Source organism: Lampetra planeri, chromosome 3 (assembly GCF_965212315.1).
Source record: "Lampetra planeri chromosome 3, kcLamPlan1.2.h2, whole genome shotgun sequence".
Classification (NCBI taxonomy): domain Eukaryota; kingdom Metazoa; phylum Chordata; class Hyperoartia; order Petromyzontiformes; family Petromyzontidae; genus Lampetra; species Lampetra planeri.
The window spans coordinates 10,737,472-10,759,725 of record NC_136109.1 but is presented as its reverse complement, the minus strand read 5'-3'; the positions used below and the strand labels follow the sequence as shown (position 1 = coordinate 10,759,725).

Below are 22,254 nucleotides of genomic sequence, written 5' to 3'. Positions count from 1 at the left end.
ATAGGCAAAACCAACATTAAATTACATACTGTATTGCTATAAACCACCCTATACCTTATACATTTTTAATATAACACTATGTATTATTCTACCCACCCTAATGTGTATCAAAATGGTTTATTACGTCCTTCCAGTGATTGCTAAGCCAGAATCCATCTTCTCGGTTAAAATTGTCTCTGTGTTTGTAAATGTGGATCGCCTCATGTACGAATCTCTCATGATAGCCAGATGGCTTGCAGAGAACCTCTGTCTTGGAGAAGTCAATGTCATGTGAGCCCACTGAGTTGTAACAGTGATCTGCCACGGCTGAGGTGTTTGTCCTACAGTGTTTCAGGTCAGCTTTATGTTCACGGATGCGGTCCGAGACATGTCGTTTGGTTTCCCCAATGTAACTGCTACCACAGAGGCAACTTAGTTTGTAGACACCAGGGTACTGTATGTCTGGAACCACATCTTTTACAGACGGTACCAGATCACGGATTTTATGTACTGTGTTGAATCGGACCTGGATCTTGTGTTTAATCAGGATTTTGATTAAACACAAGATCCAGGTCCGATTCAACACAGTACATAAAATCCGTGATCTGGTACCGTCTGTAAAAGATGTGGTTCCAGACATACAGTACCCTGGTGTCTACAAACTAAGTTGCCTCTGTGGTAGCAGTTACATTGGGGAAACCAAACGACATGTCTCGGACCGCATCCGTGAACATAAAGCTGACCTGAAACACTGTAGGACAAACACCTCAGCCGTGGCAGATCACTGTTACAACTCAGTGGGCTCACATGACATTGACTTCTCCAAGACAGAGGTTCTCTGCAAGCCATCTGGCTATCATGAGAGATTCGTACATGAGGCGATCCACATTTACAAACACAGAGACAATTTTAACCGAGAAGATGGATTCTGGCTTAGCAATCACTGGAAGGACGTAATAAACCATTTTGATACACATTAGGGTGGGTAGAATAATACATAGTGTTATATTAAAAATGTATAAGGTATAGGGTGGTTTATAGCAATACAGTATGTAATTTAATGTTGGTTTTGCCTATGGAAGTATATAGTACGGTATAGACGCGTGTGATGTAAGAGAATAAAGTTTAGATGGAAGCATATTATATAATTTTTTACAACGTAGAATTTTTCATGTATTACTTACTGTTAGTAACTCAGCTTATTGTAGAGTATAGTAAGTTTACTGATGATGCTATGTAGTTTATACTTTAGTTTGTCATGCAGTTTATACTGTAGTTTTTTACGTGGTTGTTTAGTAACTACAGCTACATACTATTAACATTCCTTTCCTTTGTTAATGCTCCCCCACTTCCCCCCCCCCTTTGATGCTGCTAATCCTGCATAATGCACGGGCATAGTATTGATTTGGAACCCCCCCCGCCCACCTCCTACGCATTTCCATATGCTGAATTCCTCTTGATATGCAAATTATTTTGTTTAGGCGCTCTTCTTCCCACCTCCCCCCCCTCTAACCCAGCTTAAATATACGCTCCAAGCTTGGGGTGTTTCATTCTTCGCCTGAGGATGGCTGCTTGCGTTGTGGCCGAAACGTCGTGAGAATTGTTTTATTATGTTTTATTTTTATTATTTTATTACTTCCCTTCTACGTGACTTTACCGAAAGAACCAAGAAGATGAATCCCTGCAGTCACGAAAGCTTTAAATCGAAATTTGCTTTTAACATTGTCGCCGATTATATTTTTGGCATATTTAAATGACACATTCACAATCCGCACGATTAAATGGAGAGGACCGCATTCCTGTTCTCCCGAGCGTCCCACGCTTCGCTACACAACGCTGCGCTGTTTTCTTGGTACAAAACTTGGGTGTAAACTGCAGCCAATAGCCATCTGTGTGTGTGTATACCAAGGAAATAGGTGGAAATTATTCTTTTTAAAGGAGGCATAGACTCGGGTCTGAACTGGAGGATATTTGGCCTACTCTTACAAGATGTCTTGGAATAGTTGCGAGTACCCAGACTTTGCCTCGGAGCGTGCGACCCGCTGTTCTACTGTGGTCTTACAAGAGGTGGGGAATTCTGCAAACTTGAGCACCGTTTCTACTGTCGTGCCAGCAAATTGAAACCGGGTGCCCTCTGGATTGGTCGAAGGGCGTTTAAGGTCGAGTTGGAATATCAAGTAAAAAACACAACTCAACGCGGTCATCATTTACACGACATTTTTTTGTAATAAGGTACTATCATATATTGGTGTGGATTTTGGGTTTTAATTTGTGTTAATTTGTTGCTGTGTACTACTTCCAATAAAGTATTTCCTTTCCTGACGAGAAACGGGTGTGTAAATGCAACTGTATTGTGTCTCGCCTGGGTCCTAAGTTAATAGTGATGACGATCAGTTCAACACAATGTAATCTATATATATTATTTTTATATAAAAGGGAAATTTGTGAATGCGTGTTTGTTCGACATGCAACAAACTTGAAATTTGGCATGTGGGTATTTTCCAGACTGTACACCATGCAAAAATTATTTTTTTAAATGTATTTTGGGGGGGCGCAATAATGCAAATATTTTGCACGGCAAGTGAGCTGTGACGTTGCATCTGTCATGTCACCCGCATGCGGAAGCGTAACACAGTGTGCCTGCTGATGTCACGCATCCCCCCCCCCAACCCTCCGTGAGTAAAGTGCCATACAAATGTGTTGCAGGTCGAAGGCGTTATTCGCGCAGCATTGGTTTATTATTTCAGTCGTTTACTGCCGTACGCACCCTGAAAGTTGTGTGTGTCTGCTGCAAGCGCATGTATGTGTACCTATGGACACGCATGTTTGTGGGGGGGGGGGAGCGGTAGTGTAGTGGTTAGCACGCTGCACTACGAACCCGGCGACCCGAGTTCGATTCCCGCTCACGGCCACCACCGGTGACGATTATTTGAACCGGTCCTGGGCCTCCCCTAGGTCGACTCAGCCTCAAACGAGTAACTCGTGTGGTGTGTGAACATCGCCACTGGGAGGACAAAGGCGGCCGGGTGTGGTGAATCCAAGTCCCGGGCGAAGCTAGGTAGTAAAGCTAGTTGTAGTATAAAATATCTGTAATTACATAAGCTGTTCGACGTGCGTTTGAAGTTTTATCCATTAAAAGAAAGAGAATTGAGAGTCAAAAGCCATCAGTGGCCTGAGTACAGAAAATGCCCGTAAAATCTGTCAGGCTGTGATTTTAGTCGGCTCCGAAAAGCTGCAAGGTAAAACGTAAAACATCTTAGAGTAGTACATATGTACGCCCCTAGTCAGATCGCAAATCTAGGGGCATGGCAGTGGTTGCTAGGAATGTCATCACTTCCACTGCACCAACCAATCAGCTGCTAGGAAGACAACCCCATGCCAAGTCGCACGCCTTCGGTGGGAGTGAGGGGGGCATTTTCTTTCGCGTTAAAAATGCTATTAAAAAACACTAAACGCTGAGCTTAAATCTTCACAGCCTGCCAAAGTTCCACCTCGGCCGGCTGGACAATCTAGGCAAGGCAGGAGGCTCTACACGGGACTAGGCCTCACCACGCCACTCTTGTCAGGTGAGTACTTTGTGCTATAGAGTAGATAAATACTGTTATAGAGTCAGCATGTACTACTGTAGTGATAGCAGGTACCACCACAGTCGGTATGCACTGCTGTAATAGCAGGTACCACCACAGTATGCACTGCTGCAGTGAAAGCAGGCACCACCACAGTATGCACTGCTGTAGTCATAGCAGGTACCACCACAGTATGCACTGCTGTTAGATTTTTAAGAGTAGTTTTGAAATATTTTAAAGAACCGAGCAACGCCAGGTACTTTCCGCTAGCACAAAATAAATTGGAATGCGTAGGCCCACGGTATGAGAACTTGAGAAGAGAGACCTACAATTAACTACGGAAGTAGATGCCGAGAGAAGGCGAGGGAAGCGAAAGATGGTGGAACAAGTGGCGGCAGAATTGACGACATTGCACCGTTCAGAGGGCACTTCTGGACAAGAATGGTTAAGGAAAGGAAGGGAAGAATAAGCCCATCGTCCACCAAAATCAGCAAGGAGCATAAACCATCATCACGCAAATTCCGATCATCCTCACAGCAGCGGATTTTGGCTGGCCATCAAACAAAGACGGCTGTCACTGCCATCGAGCGCTTTCAAACGTACTTCTGTGGCTGTCTGGAACGGTCTTCCTTCCGATATTAGGAAGCCACTGGAGCTATGCCCTATTAAATCATCTAGATTGACAAATTAATTTCTTTAGAACTGCTTTTTGGTTCAGTTTGTTCTTCCCCTACACCTCCGATTGGCACGGTTGGCTATGTACGGTGCGAAAGAAGTTCAACATACACGCATATACGTCCGGCAGTGACAACAGCAACAAGGGTGGCACACCATTCTGGAGCTCAGAGCCTTGATTTCAAGGTGATTAAGCAGGTTTTTTAAATATACAAGCAGACATAAATTGCTGCATTGCTGTGTTTCGATATTATTTCATTAATGTAATAAAATTGTCACAAAATGTTTTATGGGTTATATATTTTTACATCTTACTAATTTTTATTTTTCCCAATTTTGCTTCCAATTGTGCTATTTCCATCTGGTTATGAGATGAAATTCCCCTCAGAACTTACAGAGTAGTGCATCACCCGCGTGCTATGAAACGGCCCGCGAATGCAGATATTGCAGAACTACTTCCAAGTTACTGTCAAAGTCACCTTTTGTATCCACACAATAAACAGCACACTTTCCCACATGCCCACCTAAGAAATGTTCATCAGATGGATGTCAACTCGAAATGGATAAAATGTAAGTTACAAACCAACTTTAAAGTGATATTTTTTTTGTAGTCATTGGTGACCATGCTGAGAGCATACACATGCCCAGTTTAATTATCAGTGCCTGCTGGGATGGAAACTTAGGCGTACGGTGGTCAATGGGATTATTTTTCATTCTAAGAGCTTACATTTTTGCCAAATGAAGTGAAAATCCAACTTTAAGTTTGAAAACAGTCGGGGTTGTAGGCGGGTGAGAAACCCAGACTCAAAACCCAGGAAGTCAAGGCGACCATCTCATCTCATCGTCTATGACCTCTGAGCGACCCTGCCACCAATACCCAAGAAACCCTAATTCGAACACGATTCAAAATTCACAGAGCTGGAATTTAGCCAAATTAAGTTAAAACCCAAACTTACGTTCGTAGTTTTTTTTGTGCGCATTCATTGGCCATCGGGCCAGAGGCCATCAACTCTCTGCGATTGAGAGAACTTAGCTACATAATCACAAACCCGCATTGTCAGCGGTGCTGGCCCAGCATCTCTCTCTACGACCCGCAAACTCCCGGCCCACCCGGCCACCCCCCGTGACTGCAGCACCGCTCATCACCAGCACTTGAGCGTGACCTGGCGCAGGTGCAGCACGAAGGTGATGAGCGTCACTGTCAGCAGGTAGAGCGTCATTGTTGCGGTGGCTTTCGAGTCGGACGCCGCCAGCGTGTCGGTGCACACGTTCACTAGGCCCGTGCACAGGTTACAGATGAGGAAGAAGAACAGCTGGTTGCGGTTGATGGCTGCCAGCAGGCAGTGCTTCGGCGGCGGTCGGGTCGACGATTTCCCTCCACCGTCGGCGCCGCCCGCGACCTTTCCGCTGGCGCCGCCCGCTGTTTCTGCCCCCGCCACATCCGACCGACCAGCCCGGCGCGCCAGCTCGCGGGAGTCTGCGGTGACGGAAGAATGAATCACCGTTGTAATTTACTTTGGTAATTTTTTTTTGTTTTTGCTTTTTCCAACTCGGCTGGAAAGCTTTTGTGCTTTCAACCCTTTTTGACCGATTATATACCCATTATGTCTAATTATACAAGGGTGAAAGTATTAGAGTTACTCACACCTATGACCAAATTTCATCAGAAGTCCGAAGCTAAGCCGGATTGAGCCTGGACAGTTTTTGGATGGGCAGCCACCATGCAAGACAGAAGTTATAGGCTTGTGGGGCTACGTGGTAGGCAGAAGAGCGCAGTTCAGCTAAATCCATTGTGCTGTACTTCTACGCTCCCATGTCTATGCCGCTCCTCGCCTTCAACCCATACCGACCAGCACAGTGAAGTTAACATTTGAAAAAATCAAACCCCTAGAGCTCACACGAAGTGGGGAGAGCCCTCCATCCAGCAGTGGATAAAAAAAAAGACTGTACTTGTACACATTTACATTCACGGAAAACAGCAAGGCTGAGAGCACCCCCCCTGCCCCCCACCCTTTGCCCGGGTCATTGCAGGACTTCTCCCAGTGACCCGGTCAGCGAACCGCCCCATTACCTGCCCAGCAGGGGGCGACCCTTTGCCGACCTTTGTGCACTGGCATCCCGTCGTCGACTTGCGGGACGCTCGCCGCGTGACCACCTCCGACCAGTCGCGTCACGCCCACGAGCAGGAGGTCGAAGAGCATGGCGGTGGAGATGAAGAGGATGCTCTGGGCCAGCTGAGGATGAACAGAAAGGCAAACGAAGTGTCTCGTCACAATCTCTTACTGTCTGATGTTTGGAATTCTCTCCAATTACCACTTCCCTCTCTGCAAGTCCTGACAGATCTCTCACCTCTCACAGAGCAGTGAAATCCCAACCCCATCCCCTCCCTCCCTCCCACCGTGTGGGGACGTACAGTGGCGATATATTAACTACCTCGCCTGGTATACAGGAGGTTGTGGGTTTGATTCCGACCCTGATACCTGTATATTTGGAGTTTGCATGTTCTCCCCTCGTGGTCGTGTGGATTTTTTTTCCGGGTCCTCTACTTATTCCCTCCACATTTAGAATCAACATGCGTTTGGCTGCTATACATTTCCACGTGATAAGACACTTCGTTGATCTATTATTCGTGGCCAGGTCGCTTGTGAAAAAAAGAGCTATATAGCGTAGTAGGGCCTTACCTGGTAAAAAAAAAATGTATTTAGTGTTGGAGAATGACCCACAGAAACGGACATCGCAATACTACTTCCAAGACCTCAGCTCTACACAGTAATGTTGGGGTGTGAGCAGCACTTTTTCACCCAACTTTCTACAAGGGGTTCATCGCAGTTAAATAATCAGTCCAAGGATAATTTGAATTCTCAGATATTTAGGATTCTCAGAGCTGGAAATTCAGGCAAATTAAGTATCGGAACCAAAGCTAATGCGATGGGTTGGGTTTGTTTTTCGTGCAGCCATTGGTTGAGACGCATCTACTCTCTATAATCACAGATGACTGTCTAGATTGGAACCCACGACCTCAGCGGTGCCAGCTCAGTGCTCTGACCACCAAGTCACCTGGGCACCTTTCAATTCCGGTTTGAATGCTTCTCGAATAATCTTGAAATATTTTCTGCAATAAGATCGTCTATCCATCTGTCCGTAACATGGGGGGGGGGGGGGGGGCACGATAACCTTCATAAACACGATCCAATGTGACTGAAACATTAGTATACATTCCACAAGTAAAAAATTGGTGAAATTGGTCAAAGGGTTTCCCAAATCTTGCAGACACAACCCAGAGCTAAAATTACTCTTTACAAGTGTAGTGACATAGAATCAGTCACTTAGCACTGGCTGCTGGGAGGGAAGGGGATCTGCAGCTACAGCAGCCCTGACTGACAGCAGGTCACGTGATAGACCAGAGAGGGGGATGTAGGGGAAAGGTTACGGAAGGGGCTCATCGAGAAACTGCTAGTAGCTTCTAGAAGGGGGGCGTTGCCGGGGCGGAACCAGGCAACGCTGGCAGTATAAGAGGGGCCCTGGGAGGGGACCTCGGGGCTGTCGTTTGGAGAGGGATCCCATCGTGCTGCTGGAGTCTTCGTCGCCGTCACCGTCTTCACCATCTCGGCGTCGCCAGTCAGGCAGTCTGCCAGCTGTCCTGACTGGGAACCGTAGTTGCTAAAGTGTGAACTGTTAAGGCTGTTTGCCTCCTACTCTAGTGTCTCTGAGTCAGTCACTATACAAGTATACAAAACACTATTGACCCTGACAGATACCCGCCGGCTTCCATACTACTAAATAAATACATTCAAAAACGAAAACACGTTGGAAAGTGTTACATAATCCAAGTGTACGTACGATTGTTTTCTAATTCGTTTTGAGAATATTAATACTGCCTTTACAAGCTTAGCCCATCTTTCCTCCTCCGCCACCACCACCGCTGCCTCCATCACCACCACTGCCACCAGCGCTCATACCACCACCACTGGTGCCACCACTGCCACCATCACCACCAACCACCGCCACTACCACCACCGCCACTGCCACCATCACTACCACCATGAACGCCACCACTGCCACCACCACCACCAACACAACGGCCACCACATCCACCACTACTCACCGTCCAGAGCACGAAGGCGAGATTGGCGAGTCGGCGCGAGACGTTGTCCACTCCGCTCCGGCACAAGAGCAGCGCGACCCACAGCATCGTGACGCCGGACAACATCGTGAGCACCACGAGCACACAGTCTCTCAGGCCCAGGCACGAGTGGCTGTGTCATGACACACAATGCGATTTTTGTGATTAAATCAACATCATCATCATTCCAATGGTCTCTTTTCCACTTTAAAACCGAGCTCCAGCGGGGCCATGTTGAGCCAGCCAATTGCAGCACAGGGAGAGTGCCAGGTTGTTTATCCACTGCAGAAGTCAAGCCATGCCGATAACGTCACACACAACACTTGACCTCAGCGCCATATGACGTGTCAGTTCAGTGCAGTGACTGACGGCAATGACCGAAATTATGAACCCCACCCACGTGACCCTGATTGGTCCTGATCCGTTGATTCAGATGGCTTGTGGAAGCCAGAGCTTCACGGTTTGTTTCTGGTGCGGCTTGGCAAATAGCCAGTGGAAAATCACCCATGGACGAGGTGGGCTCACGCTCAGTGCAGCTCGGACGTGCCAGTGAATGGATGCTTCGTCTCACGACGTGGCATTGCTCGCTGTCGACCACCACCACCACGCAGCCCTGCAGCCTGTAGCCTCTAACACCTGCAACGCATGGTGGTCACCCATTCAAGCGCTATCGAGGCTCCGGCCTGCTTAGCTTCTGAGATCTGATGAGATTGTGCATATTCCAGGTGATTTGGTCATTGGTTAACATCATCATCATTATTATCATCATCATCTAACAAGGGCTAATAAAATGAATACCATATTGTGGGAAGTCGACAGTGGCTGTTCTGTGGACTGAAGGTAGAATTTACACCCACTGCCTTTGGGTCAACATTGGAGATGAGAACTGCCCAATGCTAACTTGAGCTTGGAGACACTTTCAATTTCTTGTCCCTTTAAAGGAAAAGTGAGGCAAAATGCTCTGCCATCCTTAGCCAATTGCCCTTACATCCCTACAAACTGAGATCCATTCTCAGGTCGCTGATGAGTGATTGATAGGTGATAAGACTGAGTTAGTAACAGAGCAACGAATGAGTGACGAATTAAGTGAAATACACGTTTTTGTTTCTAAACTCACACCGCTCGTATTTGCAATTCCCTCCTATCGTTTTTTTACCCAAGTTATTAGAACTCTGCTCAATTTCAGAAACGTATTAATAACTCTTATTTATTACACCCTTAGGAGTGCTGTTTACTGTTCATGTTCAGCAACTATGAATAATAATAAAAAAAATCATCTTGACCAACGGCGTTGATTCCACCAGACCTCACCATCGGCTTCCTTTCGCCAGATTCCTCGCCCGTTGTAAAATTGATACCCGGCCTTCCGAAGGACCGCTCTCACAATATCCCAGTGTCCAGCTTTGGGGTCATCCTTTACCTTGGTCACCAACCCTCTGGGTGCCACTCCAATGCTATCTCGATAAACCTGCCCTCCTCCATCTGCCACACACATGTCCCGCCCATCGCAAACTTCCTCCGTCTCCTGAATATATGTACATCTACAGCACACTTTCCTGACACATTATATTCCAGACTTCCAAGTTGAGAAGACTCTCTTTACTATCTTTATTTCACCAGGTAAGGCCCACTGAGCTATATAGCTCGTTTTCAAAAGCGACCTGGTCACAAATGATAGCTCAATACTTTAAATGCATGTTTCTAAATGTGGGGGGAAAAACCGGAGGATCCAGAGAAAAATCCACGCGACCACGAGGAGTACACGAAAATCCCAAATATACAGGCGTCAGGGTCGGGATCGAACCCACGACCTCCTGTATACCAGGCGAGGTAGTTAACATCTCACCACTGTGGCACCCAAAGTTGCTTGCCCTATCCTTTCACAGCATTTGGCTTGGCGTTTTGAGCCTGTGGGTCTGTGCTCAGCAACTGTGGGGAAAAAAAAACTATAAAACAATGAGTGAAACCCAACCAACCAATGAGCGAGCAGTAGAATCGTCACCTCACACGGTGCAAGTAGCTTCCGACGTGCACGCCGGCGACGTACAGCGCCAGGTATCCACACACGGACGCGATACCCTCACGGTTGGCGCTCAGCAGGTCGTCGCGCCCGCCCGTGCCGTCCCAGCCCAGCAGCACAAGCGACTTGAGGCCCAGGTTGTGCAGCGCCAACTCGTACGAGACGGCCAGCAGCACTGCTGCCACCCAGTAGCGCCGCACGCCGCACGCGCTCACCAGCACCGACATCACCTGCATGAGCGGGTTTGGCGGTGGTGGCGAGGGTCTTAGATTACTTCTCAACCTTAAGTAGATCATCGATTATCCGGCGGCTTCGGGGGGGAGGGGGCGCCGGATAATGTTGGAAGATGGATAATGACACTGCATAATTATCGATGATCATCTGTATATGGTAAAAGTATCAGCCCCCGAAACTGAGCCCCAGAAACACAACTAAGGTTACTAAGGACACAATGCACAGAGAGATCGCATGTCCACGCCCGTAGGCGACACAGTGTTAGAAAGGCATTTGTATTACGTGTATTCGTGCGTTTCGTTGCCGCAATGTGGTGCCGACATTTCCCTGAGTACACTGGTCTACAATTTTTTAGATTTCGTCTGCTTCAGAGATTAAATATGCTGTTTATTATGAATTTTTATATGGTGAATTCAAATATGACAATTAAAACAAATATGACAATAAAAAATTAATATCATGTATGATGCAATACCAGGTTCAGATTGCATCATTCATTGTTTTGCTCAAAAAGCAAGTACTGTCCAAACCCAGTCATAGATTTATTCATAGATCCAGTCACAGATGTATTTTTTAGTCATTTCTGGTTTAAATTGAGATCCCTTTCTTTTATAACTCACTTATCCTCCGCCATTCCCAAGTCAAGGGTCGTATATACTGACCCAGTAGCATATCTTGAAAACTAGAGCCAATAAACAATTTTAAGCATCATTTTCATTATCAGTGACCCAGAATTAGTAAAGTTGGACTACATTTATTTCGGAAGCATTTTGACTGTAGACCAGTGGTACATTTTAAATTTCTCCTGCACGGTACCATGCCGCAGCCTACGCCGCTCTCACCCCCCCTCTCCCCCCCACCCTCCCCCGCTGCATATTGTCCCATGTTGTATCGCGGCCACGGACTCATCCGGGGAGAGGAGGAAGGCACGGGAGGAGAGCGCGGCAATGCGCAACTCACCCGCACGAGCGCGAGGGTGAAGAAGAAGTTCCAGTGGAGGCCGTACTCGGTGACATGCTCCTGGTAATCCATGCCCTTGATGCTCGCCAGCCTCACCAGCCCCAGCAGCAGCAGGGGCCATACTGCCAGGAGCTGCTTCGTCACGCTGCGCGCGCCGCGCTTGTCGCTGTTAAATGTGTTCGCCGATGGGGCGACGTGAGGGAGAATGGAGTAGAGCGGGGACGAGTTCAGACGAGCGAGAAGAGCCGTCGCATTTGACACCATCCACCCTGCAAGTTCTAGATTTGAAGCTTTCGTGACTGCAAGGATCCATACTCTTTGGATTTTTCGGTAAAGTCACGTAGGTTAAAAAAAGAGAAAAAGAAAACGGTGATTTAATTTATTTGTTTTCTTTTTTTCACCCTGCAAGTGTTGCAGAGCTTCTCGGTAAAATGTTCTTACGGGTCAACGCTGTAATTTTCATTATAATTTGTAACGGGCTGGTGGCTCGCTGAACCTGCTTGGAAACAAGCCTTCACCCGGCCTGCCACAAGCGCTGTGGCGGCGTCACAACAATCTAGTGGAGACTGCCAGCTGTTGGGTGTGCGTGTGTGTGAGCAACATGTTTCTGTGAGAGCCTGTGTGGGTGTGTGCGGCAGTTGCTCGATAATACCACTTGCCCATACAGTCTGTACAGCTAGATGGGGATTCTCTGTCTTGTGTATTCACGATGACATGCATGTGTGTTTGCGTGTATGTTTGTGCAGTGAACTGCCTAAATGAGTGTGTGTGCGCGTGGTGTGGGGTCCAGAAAAAAACAACTCCATACCTCCTCGTGGTGCCGGACGGCAACGTTGTGGTGGGCAGTGCCGTGGGGGGAGGGCCAATTTAGATTGGCCTTTCCCTTCATAGCGTTTGTAACCACCACAGCGGCCAAAAGGGGGCTCTGGACAGGTGCGAGGGGCTGGTAACCCCTCCACCTTCAATTAACTACCACTAAACTAGGAGGTAAAACATTTACTAAGCTTGTGCCGGAGGCCCCGGGGAGACAGGCATCTATGACGTCTCCTGGCCAAACCTCATTTGGCGGAGCCAGGAGTCTGAATCCTTACCCTCAGGGGCTCCCCCAGAAACAACAAAAAGCCACTACGGATGGCAACGTGGAATGTTCGAACGCTCACTGCAAAGGAGAGGCTGCCACTCCTCTGTCGGGAGCTGGACCGGTACCACCTGGATCTCGATGGTATTCAGGAGGTCCGGTGGACCGGCTCTGGCTCCTGCCACCATGAGGGGTGGACAGTCCTCTACTCGGGGCAGGAGACTGCCAAACAACAGGAAGTGGCTCTTCTTCTGAACAAAAGAATGAAGGGGACATGGGAGCGTGGCGGCGAGGTGTGGAAAGCTGTAAGCCCCAGGCTACTTTGGGCTCGCCTTCCCATCAACCGTAGGTTAGGAGTGGTGGTTGTGGTTACTTATGCCCCCACCAAAGACGAACATCCGTGGAGGGATGCAGGCAAGGCAGATGAGTCAGATGCCTTCTATGACCTATGTGACAGGTGCTGGCTAAAGTGGCCCCTCGGGATAGAGTCATCTTGTTGGGTGACTTCAATGATAATAGGTTTTTCCCCTTATTTCTGGCAAAAAAAACAGGTGTTAAGATGTTAAAACACCAAACTGAAACCTTTTACAAGGAATCATGGTTAATGCAGACATGCATTAACCATGATTCCGTGAAGCCTTCAATAGCTGTACCGGAGGAATTTCCATCTGGTACAGATACAATGGGAGGCTGATTGATGCCCAGGTGCGGTCAAGGGATGGCTCCCTATTGCTCAACCATGTTATGTATGCCGATGATCTGGTAATTGCTGCTCACTCAGAGGAGGAGTTGGAGGCACTGCTGCTGAACCTGGAGCTTGCCACTAAGAGGTCGGGCCTTACCATCAACCCCACCAAAACTAAGCACTGCCTGGGTATTTTGTACCATCAGACACTCCACCCCCACAACTCCCAATTGGTGATAGGGCAGTTGTGGAAAGAGTGGAGAGTTTCCCATACCTTGGTAGTGTGCTCATGACCGGCTCCAGTTTAACAGCAGCGGTCTCACTCCGAATCAGTCGAGCGGCATTATCTTTTCATCGGTTGCGTAATGCTGTGTGGAAGCTACCTGGTCTGTCACTCCGCACGAAGCTTCAGGTCTTCTCGGCCACAGTTATTCCCTCCCTTCTCTACGCTTGCGAAATGTGGACCCCCCTAATGGAACATCTTAGCCAGTTAGAAACATTTAGGCTGGCCTGCCTACGATCCATCCTGGGTTTAACCAGGCTGGATTGTGTGAGGAGCTCACATATCCTTGAAAGATCTGGACAAAGTCCCATCGGTGAGCTCCTCCGGCAGGCAAGGCTGCGTTGGCTGGGTCATGTAGCCGCATGCCCAGCCACCGCATGCATAAACAGCTTTTGTTCGGCCGGATAGAGGGGACTAAACGGGCGCCGATTAGTACCAGCGGTGTCAAAATCGGCCTCTTTGGAGGAGGCTCGTAAAGGATGCTACTGGGCAGTTGGAGGCAGTCACCCTCCAACAACAATAGAGGGGGGAGGAGCGATGCTCACAACAACGAGAGGAGCACTGGGTGGCTAAAGCACAGCAAGTTGGCACAGTAGGGGGCACAGGTGGTCCATCAGCCAGTCATCTCAGTCAGTCGACCCGTGCCACCTGGGTCTGCCCCGTGACCTCCTGCCAGCAGGCGGTCAACACTTCACGTGGCCTCAAAGTGCACATAGCCTGGCACAAGCGTTGTGGTGACGTCACCGCCACTTAGTGGCGAATGGCGGTTGTTGTTGGTGTGGGGAAAGTGTAGGGTAGCGGTTAGCGCGCTGCACTACGAACCCGGTGACCCAAGTTCGATTCCCGCTCACATCCAACACCCGTGACGATTATCTGAACCGTTCCTGGGCCTCCTCTAGGTCGACTCAGCCTAAAAATGTAGTACCTGGTGCGATGTGTAAACATCGCCTTTGGGGAGACAAATCGGCCGGCCGTGGTGCTGGCCACCCACCTCCTCGTGTGCCGTGCCGGCCTTCATAGATGTGACTCACTAACAGCACTTCCCCCAACAGTCTGTTAAGGCTATACGGGGGATCTTTGTCTTTGGTGGCTTTCGTGTCTGTCCACGTGTCGGTGTGTGTGCGTGTACGTGTCACGGCTACAGCATCGGTAACGAGTGATATCCGGTGATTTGCTGTCCAACCTCAGCACGTTGCGCGCCTCGGGCGACACAAGGGCATTGGAAAGCACGAAGGTTCCAACGCCGAGGTCCATGAGGCCCGTGCCGTGCATCTCCGTCTTAGCGAAGCGGCGCGGGAAGGCGCGGAAGTCGACGGCGAGGATGCACACAACCGTCAGCAGGTTGGTGTAGGCGCGGAACTGGGTGAGGCAGCGCACATGGCCCTCCTCTGACAGGAATAGGTGCTGGCCTGTGCGGGCATGGCGATGAGAGAAACAGGATTTAAGGATTTTTTTTTCTTTTTAAAGACATTTCATAACTGATCTTTTCGAATTTTCAGATAATGTACATTTAGTATTAACTTGGCAAAAGTGACCATCACCCTTCTTGCGTGAAATGCACGCATGTGACGTCATACGTGTGTGACGTTCTTTTCTGTGACGTCATACTTTCGTATCAATAAAATACAAAAGGGTATTTTCTTTTTAGACCATCAGATTTCATACCTAGACCCAATTTTCGGATTTTTTTTCTTTTTTGGGATTAACCATAAAAATTGGGCGCACATCCCTAGCGGGGGGAGTAAGCTCAAAGGTAAAAGTCAAGTAAAACACCTGCACATGATTTCGTGGCGGTGGTGCTCTGTAGCTGCCCTTCCTTCCGATATTAGGAAGCCAATGTAGCTATGCCCTTTTACATCTAGATTGAAAATTAATTTCTTTAGAACTGCTTTTTGTGTTTAGTTTGTTGTCCTTCCCCCGCACCTCCGATTAGCACAGTTAGCTATGTATGGTAGGAAAGAAGTTCAACATACATATACAACACAAAGCCATTATCGGAGAGCTCAGGTAAAACTGTTTCTCTGATAAAATGAGTATGAGGTGGGGCCCTAATGTCAGTGCAAGTGATATCGGAAACCAGTCCTGGGCGCCTCCAACTTCTCTTCCCCAACCCGCACTGATCAGCATGTCAAATTATGGCCACATCCAGAAGTGCGTTGACAAATGGCTATGAACTGTTACATTTAATCATTACAGGCAAAGTTACAGGGAAAGTGAACACAAGGAAGAAGATCCCCCAATATAGCCAGCACTGACTATTGGGGCTAAGTGCTGTAAGTGAGCACCTACGAGGCTAACACAGCACACAAGGGGGTGTGCGGTGGTTAGCATCACCTCTGGCCGCTTCTCACTCCCCACCATTAATGTATTACACACCGTACTGTGAACGAATTTAAGGCTGACTTGAACCATAATCAGAATCTTTATTTAGACTGCAGGAATCCGATGAGCCATGAAGCTCTTTTTCACAAATGTCCAGTATGGACGGGTCAGCAAGTTACGACACAAAAACAATTACAAAAAAACATAGGAGTGCAAAATAGACTTGACTTGACCTCACAGAGCCATAGGACGAAGTCAGATATTCACCACCGATGTAGGCCGTGAGCAGCAATCGAACCCGGGTTGCCGGGTTCGTAGTGCAGCGCCGCTAACCGCTACGCTACCGGGACTAAACGATTGAATATTTAATGCTCTCCTGGTGCCACCAAAACCCAGCCCAGCGTGCCGGCATTGTCACCGGCTTTGTCGTTGACGTTTTCAGCATCGGCGGTTGCAGAGGCTGTTTCCGCCTTGCGTCGGCACTTGAGCGATCGCTGCAGGAGCAGCAGCAGGCCCGTCAGCGTGACGGCGGCAGCCAGGAGGACTACAAGCACCGTGCTGATGTGCGGCGCCAGCACCGTCGTGCTCAGCGTGTAAGGCAGCACGAGCAGCAGGAAGTCGCGGACAAACGCCACCCTGTGGGCGCAGACAAACAAATGGGGACGACGCAAGTGAGAGGCACAGGCGCTGGCGTTACCGCAAGGGAAACTCACGTGTACGCAATTAGATTCGTTAAGTAGGTGACCGGGTGACTTGGAGATCAGAGCGTTTCGTCTTCTTTTGTATGGCTGATGATGTGGATGCAGAGCAACAGCTATACAGATATTCCCCGAGTTACGATGGTCCGACTTACGATATTTCGATCTTAGGATGGCGATAGCAATAAGACAAAATTGTAAAATATTTTAAATTTCGCGCGGCAGGCAAACGCAGCAGCGTACGAGGTACGATACTGTACGTTGGGACGCTGCCGGGATGTACGCATCTCCCGCCTTGTGTGATGCAGATAGGATTGTTTCCTGAAAAAACTTTCTATTAAATTGCAGTTCATATAGGCAGGCGAAGAATTTACCTTTTTTTTACTTTACATTTTACTGTGCAATACAGTATTGTAATTAATAAATACATACAGTATATCGTTTATACAGTACGGTACTGTAAATTGCTCTGTTTTGCTAAATTATCACCATTCTTTAAGACTCCTGAGTAGGCTAGGCCATCTTCAACTTACGATATTTTTGACTTACGATGGGGTCGTCGTAACGCATCTCCATCGTAAGTAGAGGACTACCTGTATTTTCACATTCAGGTGGTAAAGCCAGAAAACCGCGTCAAGAGCAGCGAAGCGTATCGCTGTGATGTCTCCTTCATATTTGTGGATCGGGCATTGCGTCAGAGCGCTGAGCTGCTCCTGCTCCAATTCTGGGTCAAAATCGCATTCTCCACCCCATGGCAAGGAATCAGTCTATCAAACTGGCTGTCTTATCCACCCTTTGCTCAGCCACTTTACTGCAAGTCAACACATTTCTCTATCTGCACGATTTTGGAAATCCCTCCCATCATCCTCTTTCCCAACTTCTTATAGCTCAATTCAAGAAAAGTATTATCTTTTATCGAGTATATCTTCAATAACACTGTTGTTTCTAAAAAAGGGAACCGTTTATAATTAAACTAGGTTGTCAAGTAAAATATGCTTATGGTTGAGCCAATCGCCAATGGCCACACCAAAAGAACATCACATTAAATGTTTCCGTACTTAATTTAGATCAATTCCAGTTCAAAGAATAAAAAATATTTGTTTCGCTGTCATGTGACAATCATTAGTCTCAGTGGCAGAATGGGTGGGGAAGTGCTACTCTGTGAACCAAAGGTCACTTAACAGGAACTCAGAGGTAGCTCTGTGATATCCACATCCACAGGCCAATCTAACACAATGGTTTTGCATTGCTGTGCAGGCGATCCAAATGGGTTCCTTGTTGCGTGATCTGATGCCGATCGTGCAATCGGGATAAAATAGAGGGATAAAAGACGAAAAGTTATATTAGAAGCCCTTTGTTAATCCTCTGTTGAATGAAGGCCTTCCAAAACCGTGTCAGTCATGGGAGTTGTTTGGTCATACTTCACCACGCTGGTCAGTGCGGGTTGTTGAAGGGGGGCCAAGGGTCGGTTGAAATATCACTCATGACAGATGACATACACCATGACCGTAAAATAAACTTCGATCGCCGGGTTAATAGCACAGTGCTCTACTCACCTCCCCCCCCCCCCAAAAAAGCAATACAAACTATTAAAAATAATCCATTGTTAGGTGCACAATTTCAGGTGTGGATTGTGAGCAGGAGTACCGATCATAATCGTCGACACGTCGTTCTGCAGCGACAGCACTCACCCTGCGCTTGCCGAGCCTGCCCAGAAGAGCCCCAGGAGGCCCCGACAGAGGTCTCCCGCAGGGAGGATGGTGAGCAGGAGGGCGATCTCGCTGACGTCCGTGCCATTGAGGTTACTCACGAATGCCTCCTTGAGCTCCTTGTAGGAGGTATCGGGAGGCTCCATTTCTTCTCTACTGCGTTGGAGATCTAAGCGGCCGCGGAGAGGTAATATGTTTAACTTAAAAGGCACAATCGTTGCAATTCACCAGAAATAATGATACTGTCTGTGAGGTGGTGGTATGAGTGAAACTAGAATGTTTTTAAAATGATAAGGAAATCTCTTTGTATAATTCCAGTCTTTTCTTTCAGTTGTTTCTTCACAATGTCAATCCTTCTGGTTATCTACCTTCCTGCTTTCCTAATACATACGCCCCTCATACAATGCCAAATATGACATTCTGCCAGTTTCATTCTCACTATGCTTCAAAACCATTGCAGCCTTTACTCCCGCTATCTTCTCGGTCATCTTATGTCTGTGTTGCTCAAACTTCGAAATCGCGATATGCTCAAGATTATTTTCAGCAGGTTCAATTACATATTAAGCATCTTCTTATATAGCAATGCCTACATTTTTCAATTGTTAACTTTTTTGGTGATTATCAATGGTACCTTTAACCAGTATCAAAAATAATGCATTATTTTAATAGGTTTTACCCTTGGTGGCAATAAAACAGGTGGTAAGAGTTTCAAACACCAAATAGATAACAGTCAGTTTTAAAGACAATGCATATACAGGGTGTTTCCAAAAGATGGACCCGATTTGAAATCGCTATATCTCTGCAACCACGAACGGACCATGAATGAAACTCTTACCACTTGAAAGGGCGGGGGATAGAGTTTCAAATGATTACCGCTAAATGCCTCTCCCAGCGCACAAACAGCCCCTAGCCTCAGACATTCGCAAGACACACTGGCTCAACGTTGGATAGGTCGCACGGGACCCCGAGACTTGGCGCTACACTCTTGGCCCCCAAGATCCCCAGACATCACCACACCCTGTGACTTTTTCTTGTGGGGATACGTCAAAGACCCGTGGTGTTTTCGTGCCACCATTAGCGACTAATCTGGATGACCTCAAAAACAGAATCACGGCAGCGGTGACTTCAGTGGAAGAAGACACTTTGAGAGGCGTTTGGGACGAATTCAACTATCGTCTCGATGTTGTCCGTACAGCAGGTGGAGGGTACATAGAGCATTTATAAAATGATGAGTAAAACTTGATAACTCATTAAACCGTTTGTAACTTTTTGTGTAATTGTAACATGTTGCCATCGTGAAATATACTGCTTTGAAATTGGATCCATCTTTTTAAAACACCCTGTATTATCAGAGCACGTTTGTTTGCATGTTTTTCCACAAGTATGTGTGGTTAGTGTAGACTTGATGCCTTGCAAAAGGTATATATTTTGTTTGAAAATCTTAACACCTGTTTCATTTCCAGAAAGGGTAAAACCTAATTCGTATTCTTCCATCATTTTTTGGCGATAATTTTTGTCACTTTTCCATTGTGCAATCGGTGTCATGGCATGAAACAAATAATCAATCTGGCTCGCTCGCAGAACAAGGGCATCCCTTCGCGTTAGAGAATGGCCCACGAAAGCAGAGATCATAGAGCTGCATCTGAGAACCCTTCAAGTGCCCTCTGGTCCACAGAGCAGAGGAAAGCAATTTTCCAACCGCCCTGCAACATCCTCATAATTTGTTGCACAGCAGTCACCTTTTTTTTTATTGTGAGCTGGGATTGAGCAAATGTTTGCGGCAATTGTGCAATAATCATTCTATGTACAGTTGTCACTACACTTGAGAACCCAATTTAATCACAGGCGGCGGCCAAGATTCGAACCCAGGCGTTTCAAGAGAAGCCGGCTCAGTGCAGTGAACTCTGTGCCATGATACCACACATCCCTTCGAGTTGTAAATATAACCCTTTGAAGATAAAAACATTCACGACCTCCCAGCCTGACACCGAAGGTTTCTCCCCGCCAATAAAACGTCTCAGTAGAAACCAAACAAGGATCACTGGCGAATGTACGGCACGGACAAATCCATTTGATTGCATCCCTCAATTATAATTTAAAAAAAACGGTATGATCAGTACAACCTGCTGTACGAAGTTTCACAAATGACGAAACTTCACAGTGAACATTTCAAAATAACCACAATACATGTGATGACATTCGTTATGCACTGTAATATCGCTTTTAAAAAATATATTATTTATGGAACATGTCATTGGTTTCGTTGAGCTATCATTTGTGATGGACAGGTTGCTTCTGAAAAATAACTACTTTATGTAGAATTTTGATTTAAAGCTTTTTTCAAATTTTCTTGCTGTGGATTTCACACCTGATGATGATTGCTTGTGTTGCAGTCGAAACGTCGTGAGAATTTGAATTGTTTTATATGTGCATTATTTTATTATTTCCCTTCTACGCGACTTTACCGAAAGAACCAAGAATATACTTTATGTAGCTCAGTGAGCCTTACCTGGTTTGAAACTGCATGCACCATCACCATCTCAGCGTGAATGCAAAAGTCAGTTTCATCCGTGTACGTCCGACAACCACAGATATTTATGAGTATATCTACATCAAGAATGGTGGACAATACTATGCCCAAGTCACTGTGTGACAGTACTAACTATTTACGCACATCTCATAAAAAATACCTTCATCTGAATTCATGGACCTGCCTTCGGACATTTATCCAGTCATAGACCAACAATAACAAAAAGGTGAACTTACCACTCTGTAAGAGTTGTTTTTCCGGGTAAGATCGCGTAAATATAAATGCGTCGTTAAACCAGCCACAATCAATTAGTAAGGGGTTTGTCACGTAAACAGAACGTGGCCAATTCGTTACTAGGACAGCAACACCGGTTGTGTGTTGGAGAGTAAAACCCACAAGATTTACAATCCGAATACGACGTTTCGCCCACGCGTTAAACTTACCAAACTCGGTGCTTAATCAAATCTTGGCCGAAAAGGTGCGACTTTTAAATTTTTAAAAGAAAATTGTAGAGAAAAAGAAAAAAAATCACCGACGACTTTCCAGGGAAATTGTTTGTAAAGATAAATAAATTTAATTGCAGCGGTTTCCGCGTGCAGCGATTCGACTAACGCAGAGGGCGGAGCCGAGGCCACTCGACCCAGCAGAAGCAGCAGCGGCCATGTTGGGTGAGGACAGGCGCGTCAAGAATACCGCACGAAATCCGATGAGCCGCCAAGCTCTTTTGCCATCCACGTTGAGTGAGGGAGGACTTGCTTATAATTTTCTCTACTTTTTTCACTCCTGTAGTTTTGTGTGCGTGTGTGTATTTGCAGCGGTTAGCGCTACGAACCTGGAGACCGGGTTCGATTCCCGTGGCCTCCTCTGGTGCGGTGCGTAAACATCGCCACTGGGGAGACAAAGGCGGCCGGGCGTGGTTGTTGCTCCACCCCACCCCCTGGTGTGCCGTGCCGGCCTTCATAGGTGCTGCTCGCTAAACAGCACTTGCCCCCACAGTCTTTATTTGATATTTGTTTGCTGTCGTAACTTGCTGATTTTGCCCCCCGTACTGGAGATCTGTTTAAAAAGAGCTTCGCGACGCATCGGATTTCCTCCTCCGCTCCAAATGTTGATTTTGAGTATGAAGTCGTCGAGTAGAGCCCTCGAGAAATAAAAACACGTTTTTTTGTTCCCTACGCAACATGGCGGGCCGGGTCGAATGAACCGATGACGCTATGACCAACCAGCGCGCGACGCGGCCGTACCGGGCGAGCGTTGATTGGTCCGCGGGTAAGGGAGGAGGGGGGGGAAAACCCTCTCGGGGCAAGCGATGATTGGTCCTACTCCAGGAAGAGGGGGGGGGGGAACTTCTGGGCGTGCGTTGATTGGTCCGGCATAAGCGATGGGTGTGGG

At 47.3% G+C, this 22,254-nt stretch overlaps 1 protein-coding gene across 3 annotated transcripts; it reads right to left on the bottom strand.

The window, feature by feature from the left end:
- Positions 1-2,679: 2,679 nt before the first annotated feature.
- On the bottom strand, positions 2,680-21,471 carry LOC144717282 (glucosaminyl-phosphatidylinositol-acyltransferase PIGW-like). 3 transcript variants are annotated; one of them, XM_078592711.1, is made up of 9 exons: positions 21,306-21,471; positions 18,315-18,501; positions 16,344-16,561; positions 14,787-15,012; positions 11,558-11,723; positions 10,346-10,593; positions 8,326-8,476; positions 6,292-6,454; positions 2,680-5,697 (listed from the first exon to the last, which is right to left on the bottom strand). In XM_078592711.1, exons 2-9 carry the CDS (start codon positions 18,476-18,478, stop codon positions 5,363-5,365), a joined length of 1,671 nt encoding a protein of 556 aa, XP_078448837.1. In that variant the 5' UTR covers positions 18,479-18,501; positions 21,306-21,471; the 3' UTR covers positions 2,680-5,362. The 3 variants fall into 3 exon arrangements, with proteins under 3 accessions (XP_078448837.1, XP_078448839.1, XP_078448838.1); XM_078592713.1 differs by having other exon boundaries at positions 6,322-6,454; XM_078592712.1 differs by lacking the exon at positions 21,306-21,471 and adding an exon at positions 21,099-21,269.
- Positions 21,472-22,254: the final 783 nt, after the last annotated feature.

Coding starts and splice junctions, on each gene's coding strand:
- LOC144717282 (XM_078592711.1), bottom strand. CDS start 18,478: ATGGAGCCTCCCGATACCTCCTACAAGGAGCTCAAGGAGGCATTCGTG. Junction 11,724..14,786: donor GAGGCGCGCAACGTGCTGAG/GTTGGACAGCAA, acceptor CACATTTAACAG/CGACAAGCGCGGCGCGCGCA. Junction 8,477..10,345: donor AGCTACTTGCACCGTGTGAG/GTGACGATTCTA, acceptor GTCATGACACAG/CCACTCGTGCCTGGGCCTGA.